General features: G+C 41.4%; 1 protein-coding gene across 2 annotated transcripts in view; it reads left to right on the top strand.

Moving 5' to 3' along the window:
* The first annotated feature begins 12,858 nt into the window (after positions 1-12,858).
* The window catches only part of slc25a26 (solute carrier family 25 member 26), a 57,743-nt gene continuing 53,284 nt past the window's right edge, over positions 12,859-17,317 (top strand). For both annotated transcript variants that reach the window (XM_054616160.1, XM_054616161.1), the window contains exons 1-3: positions 12,859-13,027; positions 14,854-15,010; positions 16,353-16,471. In XM_054616160.1, the coding sequence (XP_054472135.1) occupies positions 12,995-13,027; positions 14,854-15,010; positions 16,353-16,471 (309 nt within the window). In that variant the 5' untranslated portion in view covers positions 12,859-12,994. The remainder of the gene's footprint in view (positions 13,028-14,853; positions 15,011-16,352; positions 16,472-17,317) is intronic.

The raw sequence follows: 17,317 nt of genomic DNA on the forward strand, positions 1-17,317 counted from the left end.
GAGCAGGTGAGAGGGATGGTGCTGATGAGGTGGGTGTGGCAGACAGGTGCACTGCATGAGGCTGATTAGATGAGTGAGGGAGAGTGTGGTGAGAGAGAGGGGGCTGGGCTGAGAGCTGGAAGTGGAACTGGGAGTGGCCGGAGTGAACTGAGAGAGAGTGACAGGCAGGTGAACAGAGTGAGCCAATTAGGTGAGTGAGACAGAGTGACAGGGAGTATGGAACTACTGACAGTATGGAGGAAGAACTGTGACAAATTTGGCATTTTGGCCATCTACATCTAGTTTTTTTGCAACCAGAAGTGACCCAAGAGAGTGGGACATAGTACAATCAAACTTTGAATAAAACATATCAAGGTGGCCAAAATGTTGCAATTAACTTTCATAAACTGAAAACACACTATGAAAGGGTTAAACCTTTAGGATGAAAACATGGACAACTAACCAGACCAGACAACGCTCTGGTAGGCCTGTCAATGACAAGTTTGCAACGCATTAAAACATACCATGCTTTATGATCTATTCCATAATTTACTAAATGAACATCATGCTGTATTGAAGAAGTATTAAAACTAGTGATTGAGACCATAAACCCATGTTTACATGACAATTAGGGTAATTTTCTCATAGACTTCTATACTGTTTAAACTGATTATTAAATGTTTTAAATGAATGCTAACCTGCTAAACTGAGATGGTGAACATGTCAAAGGGTTTTAATATCAGCATGTTAGCATTGAGACTCTGACTATTCTGACATTAGCATTCAGCAGCTGTAGCCTGTCTGAGTAATGTTAAGGCCTAACAGAGCTTCTTGGCTGCAGACTAGTGTTGCAAAACAAATAAATGTTTTGGAATAAATCAGTTAGCTCAGTTTGCTTCTTGTTAATGCCTGTAGTTTATTTTACGATTTAGACCACAGTTAATAGGAGGCTACAAAGAGCTGCAATGCTTAGTCCAGTCATTTTCATCAAACCAGGGGTTATTTGGAACATATTTCATTTAGCACATCAAACTGCATGACTTTCTTATTATCAAAAGAATGGAGACGTGGAATACAGCTTAAAAAGTTGAGATACTTTCCACTGAGCAGAGAGCCTCTGAGGAAAGTGGATCAGAGATCGGAGATCTTATTAATCTCTTCATAAGCTGAAAATCTCACAGAATTCATTAGTTTATATGCAAGAGCAAAGTGTGACTATACCGTGAGTCAGTCCCAACATTTATGTGGGTGCAACATGGAAGCATCATGGCTTTTCAGACTGTATTTCAGCGTGTGAACTCTCAAACTGACTCTAAAGCTCGGGAGCAGTATGGTGACGAAGCTTTCCACATATCTATTCATCTCTCCCTCACTGTCTCTCTTTTTCTGTGTCTCTGGGCAGGTAAAAAAATAAAATAATCCTCATATCCAGCCTATTAGTCACAGAGGATTAGACCCATGGCATAGATGGGAGGTGAACAGAGAAAGAGAGACGGATTAAATGCCTGCGGTGTTATGAGGTGATATTCAGGGGCCCCCGAGGAAAAGTGTCATCAACGAAACTGCCGTGCGTAGGTTCATAGATACATTTTGATGAATGGAAAACATTTACAACATGAAATTTGTTGTTTGAAACCCACTAATACTGCAGGAAAATGACCCTGCAATGATACTGTATGTGTTTTTTGTCATGTATGCTTTTTAAAAGAGTCAGAAAGCACATGTTATGTTTGTGAGCAAATCCATCCCAGTCTTATACAGACTCCCTGATGAAATGCAGACTCTGGCCAACTTTATTATCAATGCGGATAAAGATCTCTCCACCTCCAACCCTTTGAGAAGCTCATTTAAAAGTCAAGACTCATTTATCAGTGTTTGATATAATTAAAAAACGTGGAGCTGGGATGAAAAGCAGAGACCAGCCATTATCTGACTCCATTAGCTACAGGCACGGCATAAAAAAACGCTACTCATCCTTCACAATCGTTGGCCAACTTTCTCACTATTTCTGCTCCTGGAGCAGCTGTTAAGAAATGTGATTTCACCTCACCTTTTATTGCTTTGCTGCTGGCCAGCTCTCCCACTCTTTTATACCTTTCTCTTCTGAAACTTTTCATGTCATCCTTGCTGAGTTGTTTAGGCCCCCATAGTTCAACTATTATAACATCATCTATTCTCCTCATGTCAACATTTGAGTCTGGCAAAGTGCTGTAAATCCTCAGCTCTGATTCGTTACTCAGGCTGCATGGTGGTGTGATGGCTAGCACTGTTGCCTCACAGCAAGACAGGCCAGGGTTTGCATGTTCTCCCCGTGTCAGCATGGGTTCTCTCCGGGTTCTCCGGCTTCCTCCCACAGTCCAAAGCTTAGCTTAGGTTAATTGAAGACTCTAAATTGTCCGTAGGTGTGAATGTGATCGCGAATGGTTGTCTGTCTATACATATATATCAGCCCTGCGATAGTCTGGCGACCTGTCCAGGGTGTACCCTGCCTTCGCCCAATGACAGCTTGAATCGCAATTCTTGCGGATAATGAATGAATGTGTGTGTTCAGATCAGGGATTGGCTCCTCTTCTCAACCAGAAACTAGATCTTCCTTCTACCCACTCACAGTGACCGACATGGAGATTTACTACATGGTAGAAGATCAAGTTATACTCAGAACAAGCTTGAAAGTGGAGAAGTTTTCACATTGGAACAGAATGACATGTGCCCCATCTGCTGGTATTTTAAAGTATTGCAAAATGGCTCATGAAAATTCAAAAAACGTTTTGGTTTTTTTCTATTGAGAAATATCCATTAGGGTTTTACCAAATGACATGACCGCAAGCATTGGTTATTACTATCAAGCATAACTACACTGCCACCAGCAATTTCTGATATATTTATAGCCCTTTGTGTTGATTGCTCACATCCAACCACAGAGCACCCAGCACATTCAGTAATCATTGAACACATCACAGGAGTCATTTCAAGCAGGCCTGCAGGCGGCTGGGAACATTACCACTGGGAAAATTAGATGGCAGCAGTTTCCTTAATATGAGAGACGTTGTAGAGACCAATTACAATGGAAAGACACATTACCTCAGTGGGAAAAGAAAACGTTGGAGATACTGGCGAAGTGTAATTAGCCATGTTTACTGTCCAAGCTATTAACGCTAATTTGTGATGCTTGAGAACGAGGTAATGGGCCCTTGCCTTGTTCAGTAGAGTTAATAATACTAGTGTCATGTAATTACATGCACGATTCAACAAGCTGCGTCTGGACCTAACGCCATGGTTTCACTCTGTGGGAATCAATAATAAACAAAAATAGTCACATCTGGTCAATCCATCATCTGTACGTTTGTCAGGTTGGTAAGGTACAGTAGTGAGAAGATAATTTACTTCAGAGAAAGTACCAACACAAAAGATTAATTATACTCCATTACAAGTTAATGTCCTGCATTTTAAATCCATGTTAAGTAAACATGTAAGTGTTATCAGCAAATTATGAACTGATGCATCAATGTGTACTCTGAATTCTACTGTAAATGCCAGTGATGGAGATAGTTTTAACTACTATATATACAGTTGGGTTGTTTAGTCCAGTGCTTCCCAACCAGGTCAGACCTCTCCAAAGGGTCACAAGATAAACCTGAGGGGTCATGTGATGATTAATGGGAGAAGAAAGAAGAAAGAACAAAGTTCTGATACATAAATCTGTATTTTCCTTTTGGACTTCTCTCTTTTCCTTGTTTTTATTGTGAAATTAGATAGCAGAATGCTATGTGCGGTCCACTGACATGACATCACATGATTTCAGAATATTGAAATATTCAAATCTATGACAACTGTTTGGATTACCCACCTGCAAACAATTTAAAAAGTGCAATGGAGAAGACACTAACACACAGATGTATCCCGTTTACTGTAATCACTGTATTATACAGACATGTGAGTGTCTTACATGAATGCATAATGTACAATGATACTGACAAATAGAAGAAAGAGTCTCCTCACAATGAGACAGTCAGCATGATCTCTCTCTGGTTGATGGTTACATGCAAAATAGCCCCTACGCACCACTCGTCAGTGTTACTGATTTATGAGATCAATTAGTATGCAAAGATCAGGTCAGTATATTTTCAGTGGATTGGTTTGTCAGCAGAAATTGGATATGGCTTCCTGAAATGTATTGCTGGTAATGGTTGAGGAAAGGAGTTGATAGGAGCAATCAAATACTTAAATGAGCTTGAACAGAAAACACGTTTGAGGCTTCCCCTTTATCATCGTATTTAATTACTCATCAGATCTATCATTTAACATGTTGCATGTTAACTAATGATCTTAAAATGATGGAAGCATGTTCTCTGAACTTGTAATACATACAAGAGTGTGAGTAGTACACACACACGCACACACAGACACACACGCACACACACACACACACACACACACACACACACACACACACACACACACACACACACACACACACACACTTACTAAATCACTCGCTGTAGTGCAAAAAATATATTTATTTTCCATAAATAACTCCAGATAATGAATTGAAATTATAAATTGAATTTTTTCCCCCTCAAGTGTTGACATCTTATAGCCATATGCAGCTGGGTGGAGGCTCAGACACATGCATCTTCATTTTGCTCTTATTGAGTGGACTGCCTCTTTGGACAGCAGGGTTCAATTCCAGGATTTCGGCTCTGATAAGCTCCTGAGCAGCTCTGGAGCCCCCAGGGAGCTCCTTCCTCAACCTCCCTTTGCTCTGCATACTGAGGATTTCCAACCCGCCACTGCCTCCATGTTATTGAAGGTACCAATGCTTGACATCCTACAGGTTTCATTGATTCTATAGCTTGTCGTCAGGGAGAGTGATTTTGATCATTTTGTTCGGGTGGTGGTTATCTTTTGTTTCTTCTGTAGCACGTTGTTGTATTTCGAAGTTTATTGACAATAAATTATATCAAGGAGTTTTGACAAGAGGTTTTGAAAAAGTGATCTCAGAAAATCAAAATGGAATCAGTTACTTGCTGTTGCTTTTAAGAAGGAAAATAAGTAGATTGCCACGCAAAACGGTTGAGAAACTGTGGATGTCTGGTGGAGGCTTCCTGCTTTCTTTTATCCATCATCCTGTGTCTTTCCACCCTCAAAGAAAAATCTAGCAAAATGACTTCATTTAGCTAGAAAAACTTCAAGTAAAGTTGGCCAAGATTGCATAAGAACACGAAAAGTCGCCAAATGCTTCAGCAAAAGCATGAAGCTTTGATAATAATAGTTGTATAAAATGAATGGCTAAGTTAAATCTCAATAAAGTGGCTGTTTTATTTGACTCAACTCAGAGACAGGAAGCAGTAATCAAAAATAGGTTGTTATCTTATAAGGCCTATTCTGTTCAGGTACTGCATGCATGTTGATGGACCAATTTAAAAGAAGTGATACATACAGTATATTGAAGCTGGTCAAAGTTTATAGGAAAGCCGCCCTGATCACTGATTCTCATGAGCTAGCACGGGGGGGGGAGGTCACGTAAACAGGAAAACAAGGAGGCAGAGGACAGCCAGACCTCTCTGTGGGTCACTGACATCCCCAGTGGGTTGCCAGTTAACTCCAGGATGGGGTCAAAGATGATTTAATGCCCCGTTGCTTTGCAGTTAATGTAAGAAGCCAGGTCATTTGACAACCAGCCATCACCAATGAAGGCAACTCTAGATTCCCACTCCTTCCCAAAGAACAAAGACAGTCACTTACATTGTCCTATTTTGCAAGCCACTACCTTTTACCACCCACTATAAATCAAAATATACCAGCCATTTAAAAAGTCAAAAACTACGTCCTACAAATGAAGGCTGCACGCTCTCAGTTTATATTGATGGAGGCAATTATGGCAAGGATGAATTGCCAAATTAGCATGTTAATGGGTTATTCTCACACAATCAAGTACATTGGTCCCAGAAGACCTTCTTCCTGGGAGCGTTCCTGAGTGTTGAAGATGGAAAGGAACAATATGCAATGCTTGACAACTGATAAATTAGACTGAAAAATATGAATTATGAATGCAGGGTTAATGAAGCCACATAATATTGTGTCCATCAAAGTAGACACATTTTCCTATCATGTGTGAATTTTTTGTGTGCAATCATGTTCGCCTTGATTTCATTATACATTTTCATTTCCAACATTTGAGCTGCAATGTGTTCATGAGAGAATAAAATAAGTGCTAACGTGCCACACAAACTACAGTGTCAGTGTATCATTTGGCCACTAGGTGGCACTCTGACACCGCAGTAAAGCAGCTCAAACTGTCCAGATGTTATTCAAATCTAAAGGTTAGCTTCTCTCCTCTGTGTTCAATCTTTGCCGTTTGAAAGGTCAGCATTTTGCAAGCAGAGGACAATCTGATGTAACATTTATGTTGCGGAATCATAATCGTGGATGTGGAGTTGATCACTATCACAGTTTGGATGACACTCTAATTTCCCGACCCTCACAATGTTCTCCAATGCAACCTGGAGGTGAATGTGTAGAGATGATGGCCATACTAATGTCCACAGTGTCCTCTCCCCTGTTGTGCTCAGGTAATAGGTCTCCTTTATTAGTTTTTCCAACAGCATGAATTTTTTTTTCTCACATTCACGGTAACAATTTGTCCAGAGCTCTCCTGTGACTGAAAGCATCAGAGTGTCAGTGTGTCACACGGATGCCAGATTGGGGCCAGTGTATCAGCTCATGAAGGGATGAATCAAATGTCAGTGTGACAGAGAGCATGCAGGAACAGATCCATATTTCTATTAGGCTCCACAGACGGATCAGATAGGACTGGATTGCCAAGCATGTTTGTGCATATTTCACTGTAATGCAGCTCCTCCGTCTTCATTGACCTACAGCGGAGGTGATAGAGATGCCCCCATGGACACACACATATACACACACACACACACACATACATACACACACACACACACTAGCCCCGTCCTCCTGTCCCATTTGATGTGCATGTCCTGAATCGATCCATACAAACCGAATGGATCTGTACACGCGTTTGCCACGAAAGCCACTCCAAGACTCATTCTGTCTGTGACAGTGTGTGTGTGTGTGTGTGTGTGTGTGTGTGGGGGGGGGGGACGACTGGTGTTATTGATCCATCTGCAGCTGCCTGGGGGGAATGACTGCCAGTGAAGATGAAATCCACTTGTTCACATCTGGTCCCGGTGCTGCAGAGCCCTTTAGCACAGAGCGGGCTATTGGCAGAACACACAACAGCTGTGAGCTCTCAGACCCACATGACAGGTGGTGAGTGAGCTGTTCAGTCTGAGGTGTGGTAGTACAATTTACACTACAGCACCAGGGGTGAAACTTTAGCACTGTGTGGTTAAAAGAAAAAATATAGGAGGATCATCAAGACTGTAGAGTTTTGATTCAAGGTGAGTTAGTTGAGAGGCAAGAAAGAAGATATAACCTAATTCTATTTTATAATCCTATATCTGCATCTGCTGACCAAGCTCTTATTGAGGAGTGTTAACATGGTAATGGAACAGGGAGAGCAGTAGATAAATAGTTATATAAACTGAATTATGCTTTTGTAGGAAAAAAGCTTTTGGGAAGTTTTTGGAAAAAGGTTTATGTTGTTTTGCAATGTACGTGGCCATTTCACTCCAATATGGCCAATGGGAGAGGAAAAAAAAAAAGCACTGTATCTTCGGTTCTCACCAACTGTACCTGCAAAGGATGATTTCTGCCCTCCGGCCCTGAGTGGCAGTAAAAGACCCGTTAAAGCTTGATGCACCTGTTTTACAAGAGAAAAGACTCCAAGGGTGATGAGTCATGTTTGGCATTTGCATTTATGTTTAACCTCCTCACGTCTCACAAAGAGCACAAACTGTGCATAGTCTCTTTCTGAAACCTTTCAGTGGGACGCATTAAGGACTGTTCCAAGCAGTGGATGACACACTCCAAAACTGGCCGAATGGTGGAGTAGTAACCCGAACTGAGTTTATTTTTATTAAAAGTTTCATTCATTTAAAGAGCAAAACACAGTCATACTAGACAAAAACAGGAAAGACAGTGTGTGCCAATTGTTTGTATGAGAGACAGAGAGCCTTCAAAGAGACAAAGTCATGCATGCTGTTTCACAGGACTTTGTGGAGCGTTAAAGCAGCGCTGAGGCATCAGCCACAAGACGGCAATCAGGCTTGGCAGGGATATCTGTCACTGAAGACACGAAGAGAGAAGGGCCTTAGTGGAGTCAACGAACGAGGCGTGTGACTCGCTTCGCACTAAAATGTTGTACATGCTATACAAAGTCAAAGGAAATTTAGATTTTTGTCCTTTTAAATTATGTTGATTTATCAGTCATGTATGAGAACCTCTCCTATTCTTCCCCTTCAGACCCTCACCTTTTGAATGTGTGTAATTAATAAGGTATAAAAGTTTGTTTTTAATAAAAAATGCAAAAAATAAAAGGTGCGTGGTAAATTATAAAGAAGTGAGAAGTGATTTATCAAAGGGTACAGGATGCTGCAAACACAGCTCCCATGATTCATTTTGCAGCTCTTTGTGAAGTATTGTTGTTTGGGTGCTCTCACCTTCTCCTCCTCAGCACTTAGGCCATGACAAATGCAAGTGCCATCTGTGACTAGGAACCAAAGCAGCGAAAAGGCCAGTCAGTTGATACCAGTGGAGGGAGGAAGTCAGCCACACTAGTTGTGATGAATGGATACCATATCTCCTTTGAGATAATGTTTTGTACGTTTCTTTCTGTGAGGAGACTGGTTGTTCATTCTTCCTGCTTTTACACCAGTCAGCGCATTTCTTCAGAGAGGATTTGACCTGTTCGATTGTTTCTGTCTCGGATCACACTTGCTTTGAGACATATTTTAAATGAAGAGTATCTATAATATTGATACACATCAATAAAAAACACATGTTGTGCATTAAGACCTCTACAACAATCTGCTACAAATTAATACACTTACATTTAAATGAATTGCAATATAGATTTTTATAATTGCATTTATTCAGGCATGAACAAGTCAACTGAAATAGGGGCGCTCTGTTAGCCATGCTATGGGTAATTTAGGCACAACTTTGTGCTAAACATTTGCATGCTAACAGCAGGTTAGCAGGTTTAAGCCTGCTAAGCAGGTGTTCACCCTCTAATTTAAGCATGTTAGCATGTATGTAGCCATGCATAACCATGTTGCTAGCGTGGCTAAAAACTGAATTCTCAATGAAATACACACAAGGTTAGAAGTTTTAAGCAAACAAAAAACTAAGGCAGGCAGAAAGATCTCAAACCATAACTAATATGGTCAATTAAACAATGTGTTAAACTTCTATGTAATTGTGACAAATACTTTGTGACAAGAAAGCAGTAAAATAAAATGGTTTGATGAGGCTAAATTCAACCTAGGTAATATAAGCAAATGCAAGCAAATGCAAAAATAACTGTTAGAATGTATCTAAATTAAATCAACATTTAAAGGTTAACCTCCAGCATGGGAAAGAGGTCCTGACAGTTGATGCCTATATTGTGGCCTCTGGACAGCTATAACACAGGGGTGATTACACACGTCCTGACCAATCGAATGCCACCGCAGTTCATCTTATGTGACAGCCCTTTCGCTCAGCTTGCCTGCTCTTATTGAGACGACGACAACGGGGGCACAGAATCCATCAGCGTGCACCGTGGTGAAATTGATCACTGCGATCGATATCAACCAGTGAAGCCATTGGCACTGCTGCTGCAGAGGAGGAGGCATCAGGAGTGCTTTGCCTTGTCTGTGATCTATCTATCTTTAGGCAGGAGCTAGGCATGGGATCAATATGCTACAGGCAGCTCATATTTCACCGGTGGCCCAGCAGGGATGAGAGGGCAGAGGGGGGAGAAAAGGAGAAGGGGGGAGATGGGGATGATGACAAGGCTTTGTTCCAGAGAGCAGATAGCATGGAGCAGAAACAGGCGATATGGATGCAACCAAAGGTGAGAAGAGGGGAGAGAAGGTTTGGTGGTGACGTAGGAGTCAATAGTGCAGCAGAGGCTTTATACGCTACATGGAAGGCAGCGCAGCCTGACAGCTTGTCGATTCAGTGAATTTATAATGAATGTTCTTTTATTCTCCTCTTTCTCTCTAACCTTTCTCTTCTCCTTTACTCCCTTTATCGCACCCTCCTCTTTCCTCCTCTCCTGTCACCTCCCTCTTCTCCGCATTTGGAGCATCACTCCCACCCTCCCTTGCTTCCCTGTCACAGACTCATGTAGCCTATCATCCTGAGAGGGAAAAAAACCCCACCAAAGAGTTGTATGAAAGGTGCTTAGTCGCATTTCCTCCTACCCCTGCTGTTGCGGTGTCCTAATGATGCAAATGTTAGGCCGGCCTAATGAGCAGGAGTTATGTTTTCGGCTGAAGTTTACCGCGCTGCTCGACCACCCTGTCTCATGAATAACATCACCGTGTCAGACGCAATATGTGTGTTCCCTTTCAGATCACAAATAATGACCATTACAGATGGTGCTTTCTCAAGTTACTCACAAGAGAAAAAAATGTTAAGACAACTGTTGGTCCATAATGCTGTCCGAAGAAGCAACTACGCCTTTAAAATAAAGATAATGAAAATTCATTTAAAGAATTCAAATGTATGCAATCTGCTCTGTCTGATACAACACACACATAGTGTACGTACACACACCAGCAGAAAAGGTGTCTAAAAACTTCAGGTGGAACTCTGAACACTCTCTCACCTGTGCAATTCACATAACCTTTTGCCTCTGAGTTCATTCTGGCTGTCATCGAACACACGCGGCTCTGAAGGAGAGTGAAGCCAATAGATGCTGGCTTCTGTGTTATTACAATAACCCGTATGGCTGCTTACATTTCTCTCCCTCCCCACATCGTCGCTTAATCCGCCGCGCTTTTGCCCTTCAGTTTTTCAAAGACAGCCCGCGGGCTAGAATTGCCCTTTGCTGACTTGTGGCTGACAGTGAATAAGTTCCCCTCTCGTCTCCTCCCTTTTATCTCTGAGATCATACTCTGAGTGGGTCAAGATCAATGGTGCTCCCTGCAAATCTGCCCAGACTCCGGGTGCTTCTCATTGACCTTAAACAGGGGTAACTGAACACTGCGACTCTCACCCAGCCAGCTTTTGCATTAACTTCTATGGATAACTTCACCCACGGCTCGCAGGGCTTTCATCAAAAAGTCCCAGACTGTGTTGGTGCAGACCATTTATTTTAGTCTTGGCCTCAAACTGGATGCTTCATTCCGGACATGTAGCTTGTTGAAGTAGCTCAGGAACACTTTAGGTTCAGCATCTTGTAAGAGTTTAAAGGTAAAATATTTTCTGAAGAAATTAATAAATGGTTCAGAAGCAAGGTGTTTACCTACCTACTTTCTTATAATTCCACAAAAATCTTTCATCGGTAACACACTCATTCAATAGCTGATGCTAGGCGGTCCAGCCTTGTTAAGAAAGTTCTGTGATTTGTACATTTTTAATGCCACCTTAAGGTTTGGGAACAAGTCCATTGAGACTTACAGGAATAGAGCATTTGGAGCACGAATGACAAAAATCCCAATAACCAAGGACGTGCCGTGACAGGGTGATAAATCGCTTTACATGATGGAACAGACAGGACTCTGGATGCTGCAAACTTCTCGACAACAACCGAAATAGGAAGAAAAATCAATTTCAGGTATGGCATAGAATTAATGCGCTGTATTGACTAAACTGAGGGACAAAGTCTTGCTTAAGGGTTGGGCTGTAATGTAAAAGCACCAGCACAATGACAGCGACACGATAACAATTGCATATGTTCTGTGGAGTAACACATGACTAAATAACATGCCCTAACCAGACCACAGCAACAAATATATCCTTACATTCAGTGGAATATACTCTGCAGACTATCTTATGAAGTGCTGCATCAAGACAATAAAAGCATGAGATGCAGTGTGTAAGTGATGCTACTGACATCCTCGGGCCTGATACAGATCAAGTCAGCAGAGGCAGCAGCCTGGTCCAGATCCAGCTGGGGCTCGCATCCAATGGGATCCCTGAGAGACTTGCTTCAACAAGATGGATGACGGGAACCGAGCTTCAAACTGGGCGCACTCAGCCCAGACATCATCGGGTCCGGGCTGAATAAAGAGGTGGTGGCCCCTCGCCTGCTCTCCCCTAATAGGAGGCTGCTGCCTTGCTGACAGCGGCCCATAAATAACCCAGTCGGCGTGTCACTGGAAAAGAACACACTCACCTGAGCACACTCACTCAACGGGATCACGAGGGAGAGGTGAGACGCAGTAATATAAGGGCTCACAGTTATGGGATGGCAACTGTGTGTGTTAAGGTAGGTCACATAAGCAAATTTTTGGAGTTTTATACTTCTTTTTTCATATTACTGACAATGCACTGTGTCATGACATGAATCAGTAATATCATATTTGTGTTAAAATAAAAATAAAAATGTAAGCCTAAATATTATAAAATAAAATATTTCTCTATGTTTATCTCTGAGCATGCTGCAGCCAAAGCATAATAGGCCAACTATAGTTTACAGTTTACTTCATCAACCCCTTTGGACAAATTATTTTTGTATAATTATTTGTTTTAAGGTCCATTTTTAGGGTAGCATACATTAAATAACAAATAAACTGTGGTTGGATATGTCTTTAACTCACAACCACTATATGACCAGTGCAGAATGAGCATATTTTTTTATATATTACATTAATTAAAAACTAACCTCAAGATGCCGGCACTTTAATATCTGAAGTCTCGGTATCATTTAAGGCAGTAAAGCATAGAATATAACCTGATTTAACGAAGTGACAGAAATGTTGCGCTTGATAGGTTTCGATGTCATGTGATTCGTATGCGTCATGACGTCATGCGGAAGTAATTCAGCCAAGATGGCAGCGTCCTTGACAGGCATGTTGTGATAACAGTCAACTGTCCCAACATGCTAAACAGCTGCAAATCTACGTGCTTTACAGTTGAAAAGGGAAGATTTTGAGAGCGGAACATGGAGAGACGAGAGTTTGTCGCGTCACTGGTGGTAAGTTGGCCATTTTGTACAAATGTTCGTGTTAATATTTCTATAAACCAACCTTGAAAGTGAATTTAATTACATATTGTGTCGGTTGCTGGCAGTTCAAGACCGACTTAACACACGAGCTTGAGTCGTGGATATGTTATGTTCGTGTTCTGTATTTAAGACACTAAATAATTCATCTTTCTGCAATGTATAAGTAACAGACAAGCCAGAAACAAGGCTTAACCAAAGGGACCTGTGTAACCTACTGCAGCCACACAGGTTTAAACTATGTCATTATTTAATCCCAACGGACGCCGGGTCTCCTTAAGCAAATTCACAAGCTCTAAAAAATACAAATAATAAGTTACATTAGTCAGACATTACGGGACCATACATAACTAAGTCCTTGTAAGCACTATCACAAATAAACTAGACAAATTGTAGGTTGAACCTGCTCTGTGTAAGGTTATTTATGGTATAAAGTAGTGCATGAGCATCCCCTCTGTGTGGAGTAAACGCTGTTTGTTTCCGGGTCCGAGGGGGCGGGGCAACCTTACCAAATCACACCTGTCCCTTTTTAATGGACAAATCAAGACTTTCATTTGTTTCTCTCAACAGTGTTTGATTTTCTGGCTCATGAAGAGAGAATAACCGAAATGTTATCAGTGTAGCAAAACGTCAAAGTAACTGGAGATTTGTGACTTCATTGAATATTTACTGTAATGTGACATAAGGAAGGGCAAAGGATATCCTCAGTATGAAATTTGAATTACGCATAATGCTACATGTGTGTTACAAGTTATTAAATGAGGTGGGAGGCTAGTAAAGGCAAAAAGACAGACATGAGTGTTGGAAAATATATGTTTCTTTTATTGTATTTATCGCTCATTTATTAGGCTATTTTATGGCTATTTTTCTGTGAAGTGACCTCTTATTATTTAATGAAGCCATCCTCTGTCATCATTACTTTATACCTGTACTTTACTACATTTCAAAATGAAATATTATTGTTTTTACTCCACCTGTTTACTCCACTGTTAAAATTGATTTGAAATACAAAACATATTATCATTCCATACACTATGATGAATTGTTATATTAAACCAACCAATCAATATATGAATTGGGTAAAATTAGCTGCACCTTGACTCGCTGCAACATTGAAATGGTGATATACATAAAAACATAAGTGATTGTATTTCCATGCTGTAACACAATGAAAGCCAACTTTTGATACTTAAGTGCATTTAACTGAAATTACTTGTATTTCTTCATTGTGGTACTGCTTCTGTTAGTGTTCTTAAAGCACTTTATTGTTTTGGCTTCAAGGCCTGCACTTATACTGTTGTGGTTCATCCTGACTGCTCTCATCAGCATCGCTTACAGCTGCAGCAGAGAGCTGTTTTTAGGGAAAAAGCTCAGATGAACCTGCTGTACACCACCTGTCCAGCACCAAACAGCAGACAGACCAACTTGGCAAATAGCTGGTGAATGTAGTGTAGCATTTAGAGGCTAAAGTGGCAGATATGTCCCTCAGAAGTTGGTGTAGACCAAAACACATTTATATGTGAGGAGACCAAACACGTGGCTCCAAATTATTCCTCCACCTTGTGCCCTTGCGTCTTAAAAATGTGTAAAAAGGTGACGACTAACACGTTTGCCATATCAATTTTATGAGATGACAATATGTCAGTGGTATGTTTCCAGCCTGTTGAGTTATTCCCAAATGGCCCAGAAAAATTAAATTTCATGCAAGTTTAAGTAGAAGATCTGAATATTTGTTCCACCACTGGTGTTATAGAGTGCGTAATGCTGCATTATGTCTCACAGAGTAATTGTCTCTCCAGGCAGGCGGCTGTGCGGGGATGAGTGTGGATCTGACCCTCTTCCCCCTGGACACCATTAAGACAAGACTGCAGAGTCAGCAGGGCTTCTACAAGGCAGGGGGCTTCAGGGGCATCTACGCTGGAGTCCCATCTGCTGCTGTCGGCTCCTTCCCCAACGGTATGACGCTCATTGTGATAGCTGGATATAGATGATATGTAGATCCACCGTTCATTATTGTTTGTAAGTTATGTTCTTACCAAACACCCACGATTGTCTTCTGTGTGTGGAGACCTAACTTTGCACTGTGTCTGTTTGTGTTTGGTATTTAGAGCCTCTTTTAGCTGGTACACGTTCATATCTTTTGGGTCGTTGCTTAAAGTGACTTTAAAGTGAAAATGAGCAAGAGCGCCACTTTATAGGGGTTTGTTGGTTTGTTTCATGAAAAATTGTACTAATTCACCTTCAAAGTAGTTGAATGTATTTGCTTTGTATTGTATTATAGTTTCAGGCAGCCATTCAGCTTTTAGTCTCATGAAACAATTTCAAGCGGTGGCAAAGTCCTGTTCTTTATTCATTTTTTGATGAGATCATCCTCACTGGCTCTTTTGGCTTTTGAGGAAATGTACTTATGGTAATATATACGATGACAAGAATAACGAGGACCTGGATTTTAAGACTGACTTCTTTGACGATATAATTTATTAGAGTCAGATTAATATGGTGGAACCTTAAAATGATTGATGCACTGAGGCTCTTCTTTAAATAGTTTAATGTAGCTGCCTAACCAAGATTGCTTCGTGACTAGACTGCTCAAAACCAAAATCTTAAACAGCACTATGGTGGGGAGCAGATCATCTGAAGCTTCAACATATCCAACACTCAAGCCTCAGTTTCTAAACAGCATTGCTTCCATAAACCAACTTTATCAATCAATCCTATTGCAAAAACACTAAGTCAATCTTTTCAAGTACATTTCCAAGTAGACCTTTGAATTGGATTTACTACAGGATGCAAATAGAAGCTCTGGTATTTAATAAATAGACCGTTCAATCAAACACTTCCACATCTTTTGACTATTCAATAAATCAGATTGACTAAACCTAAGCTCTTTTCATGTGCATATAAGAGACAGAAGGATAAAGATGAGATGTTCAAATCATATGTTGTTTTTTAATATAATCCAATCTGTCTGCTGCAGTTTGAAAATGAATTCAACACTTTTGCAGGATTAATTTATGAGACTAATGACAGTAAGAAAGAACTGAACTCTATCCGTATCACACACACTTAACTTACTTAGCTTTTACCCGAATTGAACATGCGCACACACACACACACACACACACACACACACACACACACACACACACACACACACACACACACACACACACACACACACACACACACACACGTTCACACCGCGGTTTCTCCCCTGTCAGTGGTAGTGAGGGATATTAATTGCTGTATGCTGGTTGACTAATGGGCCTTAAATGGCTGTGGTTCTGCTTGATTTCAGCCGCTGCTTTCTTTGTCACCTACGAGTGCACAAAGTCCCTGCTCGGTGGCAGCGGAACGCTAGCTGCACCACACGTGGCACCTGTCACTCACATGCTGGCCGCCTCCCTGGGAGAAATAGTAAGTCTTCCTGACCCTCATTCTCCCAACTTTTTGCCTACTTTCATTTGTGTTTTTACTCCTCTTTCAGTCTCCCAGAACACTTTGAAGTCATGTTTATTTGTGTAGGCCTAAATCATTCTTATTTGTCCAAGTCTTAGAAGGCCAGCTGCTCTGCGCACTTGCTGTCCCTCTTTGTAGCTTTCCCACCACAGGCATGTCTGTTAACGTTATTGCCTTTCAAATTTCACAGGCCACTGTTAAAGGGGGCAGAAGGAGGGCGGGGGGGAGGGAGTATGCGGTTTTGGCTGTAGGCCCTGGGTCCAGCAGGCTGCCTTAAGGGGGCTGCCTCAGGACTGTCCCAGTATTTCTCCCACTAGCTGGGTAAATAAGATCTCATTACTGCCTATTTACTCATCTACTTTCCCAGCGCAGACTCTGCCAATTTAGTCTGGGGAATTCAGGCTTGAAAACCAACAAGGAGCAGCGCAATTTCCTCAGTCCATCCCGTCCCAATCACTCGCAGTGAACCACAGAATCCGAGCCCTATGGGGGCCACGCGTACTCCCATTGGCGGGGGTGGGGGGGGGGATATGGAAAGAGGAATGCCCCCCTGCTATACCATCATGGCTTTCTTCAAAATACTAGGTTTTTAGTATTCATGGCTTTTGGATGGATGTGATTTAGCCCAAGTTTTGCATGTTTATGAAATGGGATTATTCCACATGGGAGGGTGTTCACTGTGCTCGAGTTTATCGGTGTCTTAGTGTTTCACAGTGTTCAGAAGAGGACACGTGTAACTCTTATATCTTCACAAATTCAATAAGAGTTGTTTTCATCCTCTGGTTGTCCCAATCAACGTGGCAG

The sequence above is a fragment of the Anoplopoma fimbria genome, chromosome 17 (assembly GCF_027596085.1).
Source record: "Anoplopoma fimbria isolate UVic2021 breed Golden Eagle Sablefish chromosome 17, Afim_UVic_2022, whole genome shotgun sequence".
Taxonomy (NCBI): domain Eukaryota; kingdom Metazoa; phylum Chordata; class Actinopteri; order Perciformes; family Anoplopomatidae; genus Anoplopoma; species Anoplopoma fimbria.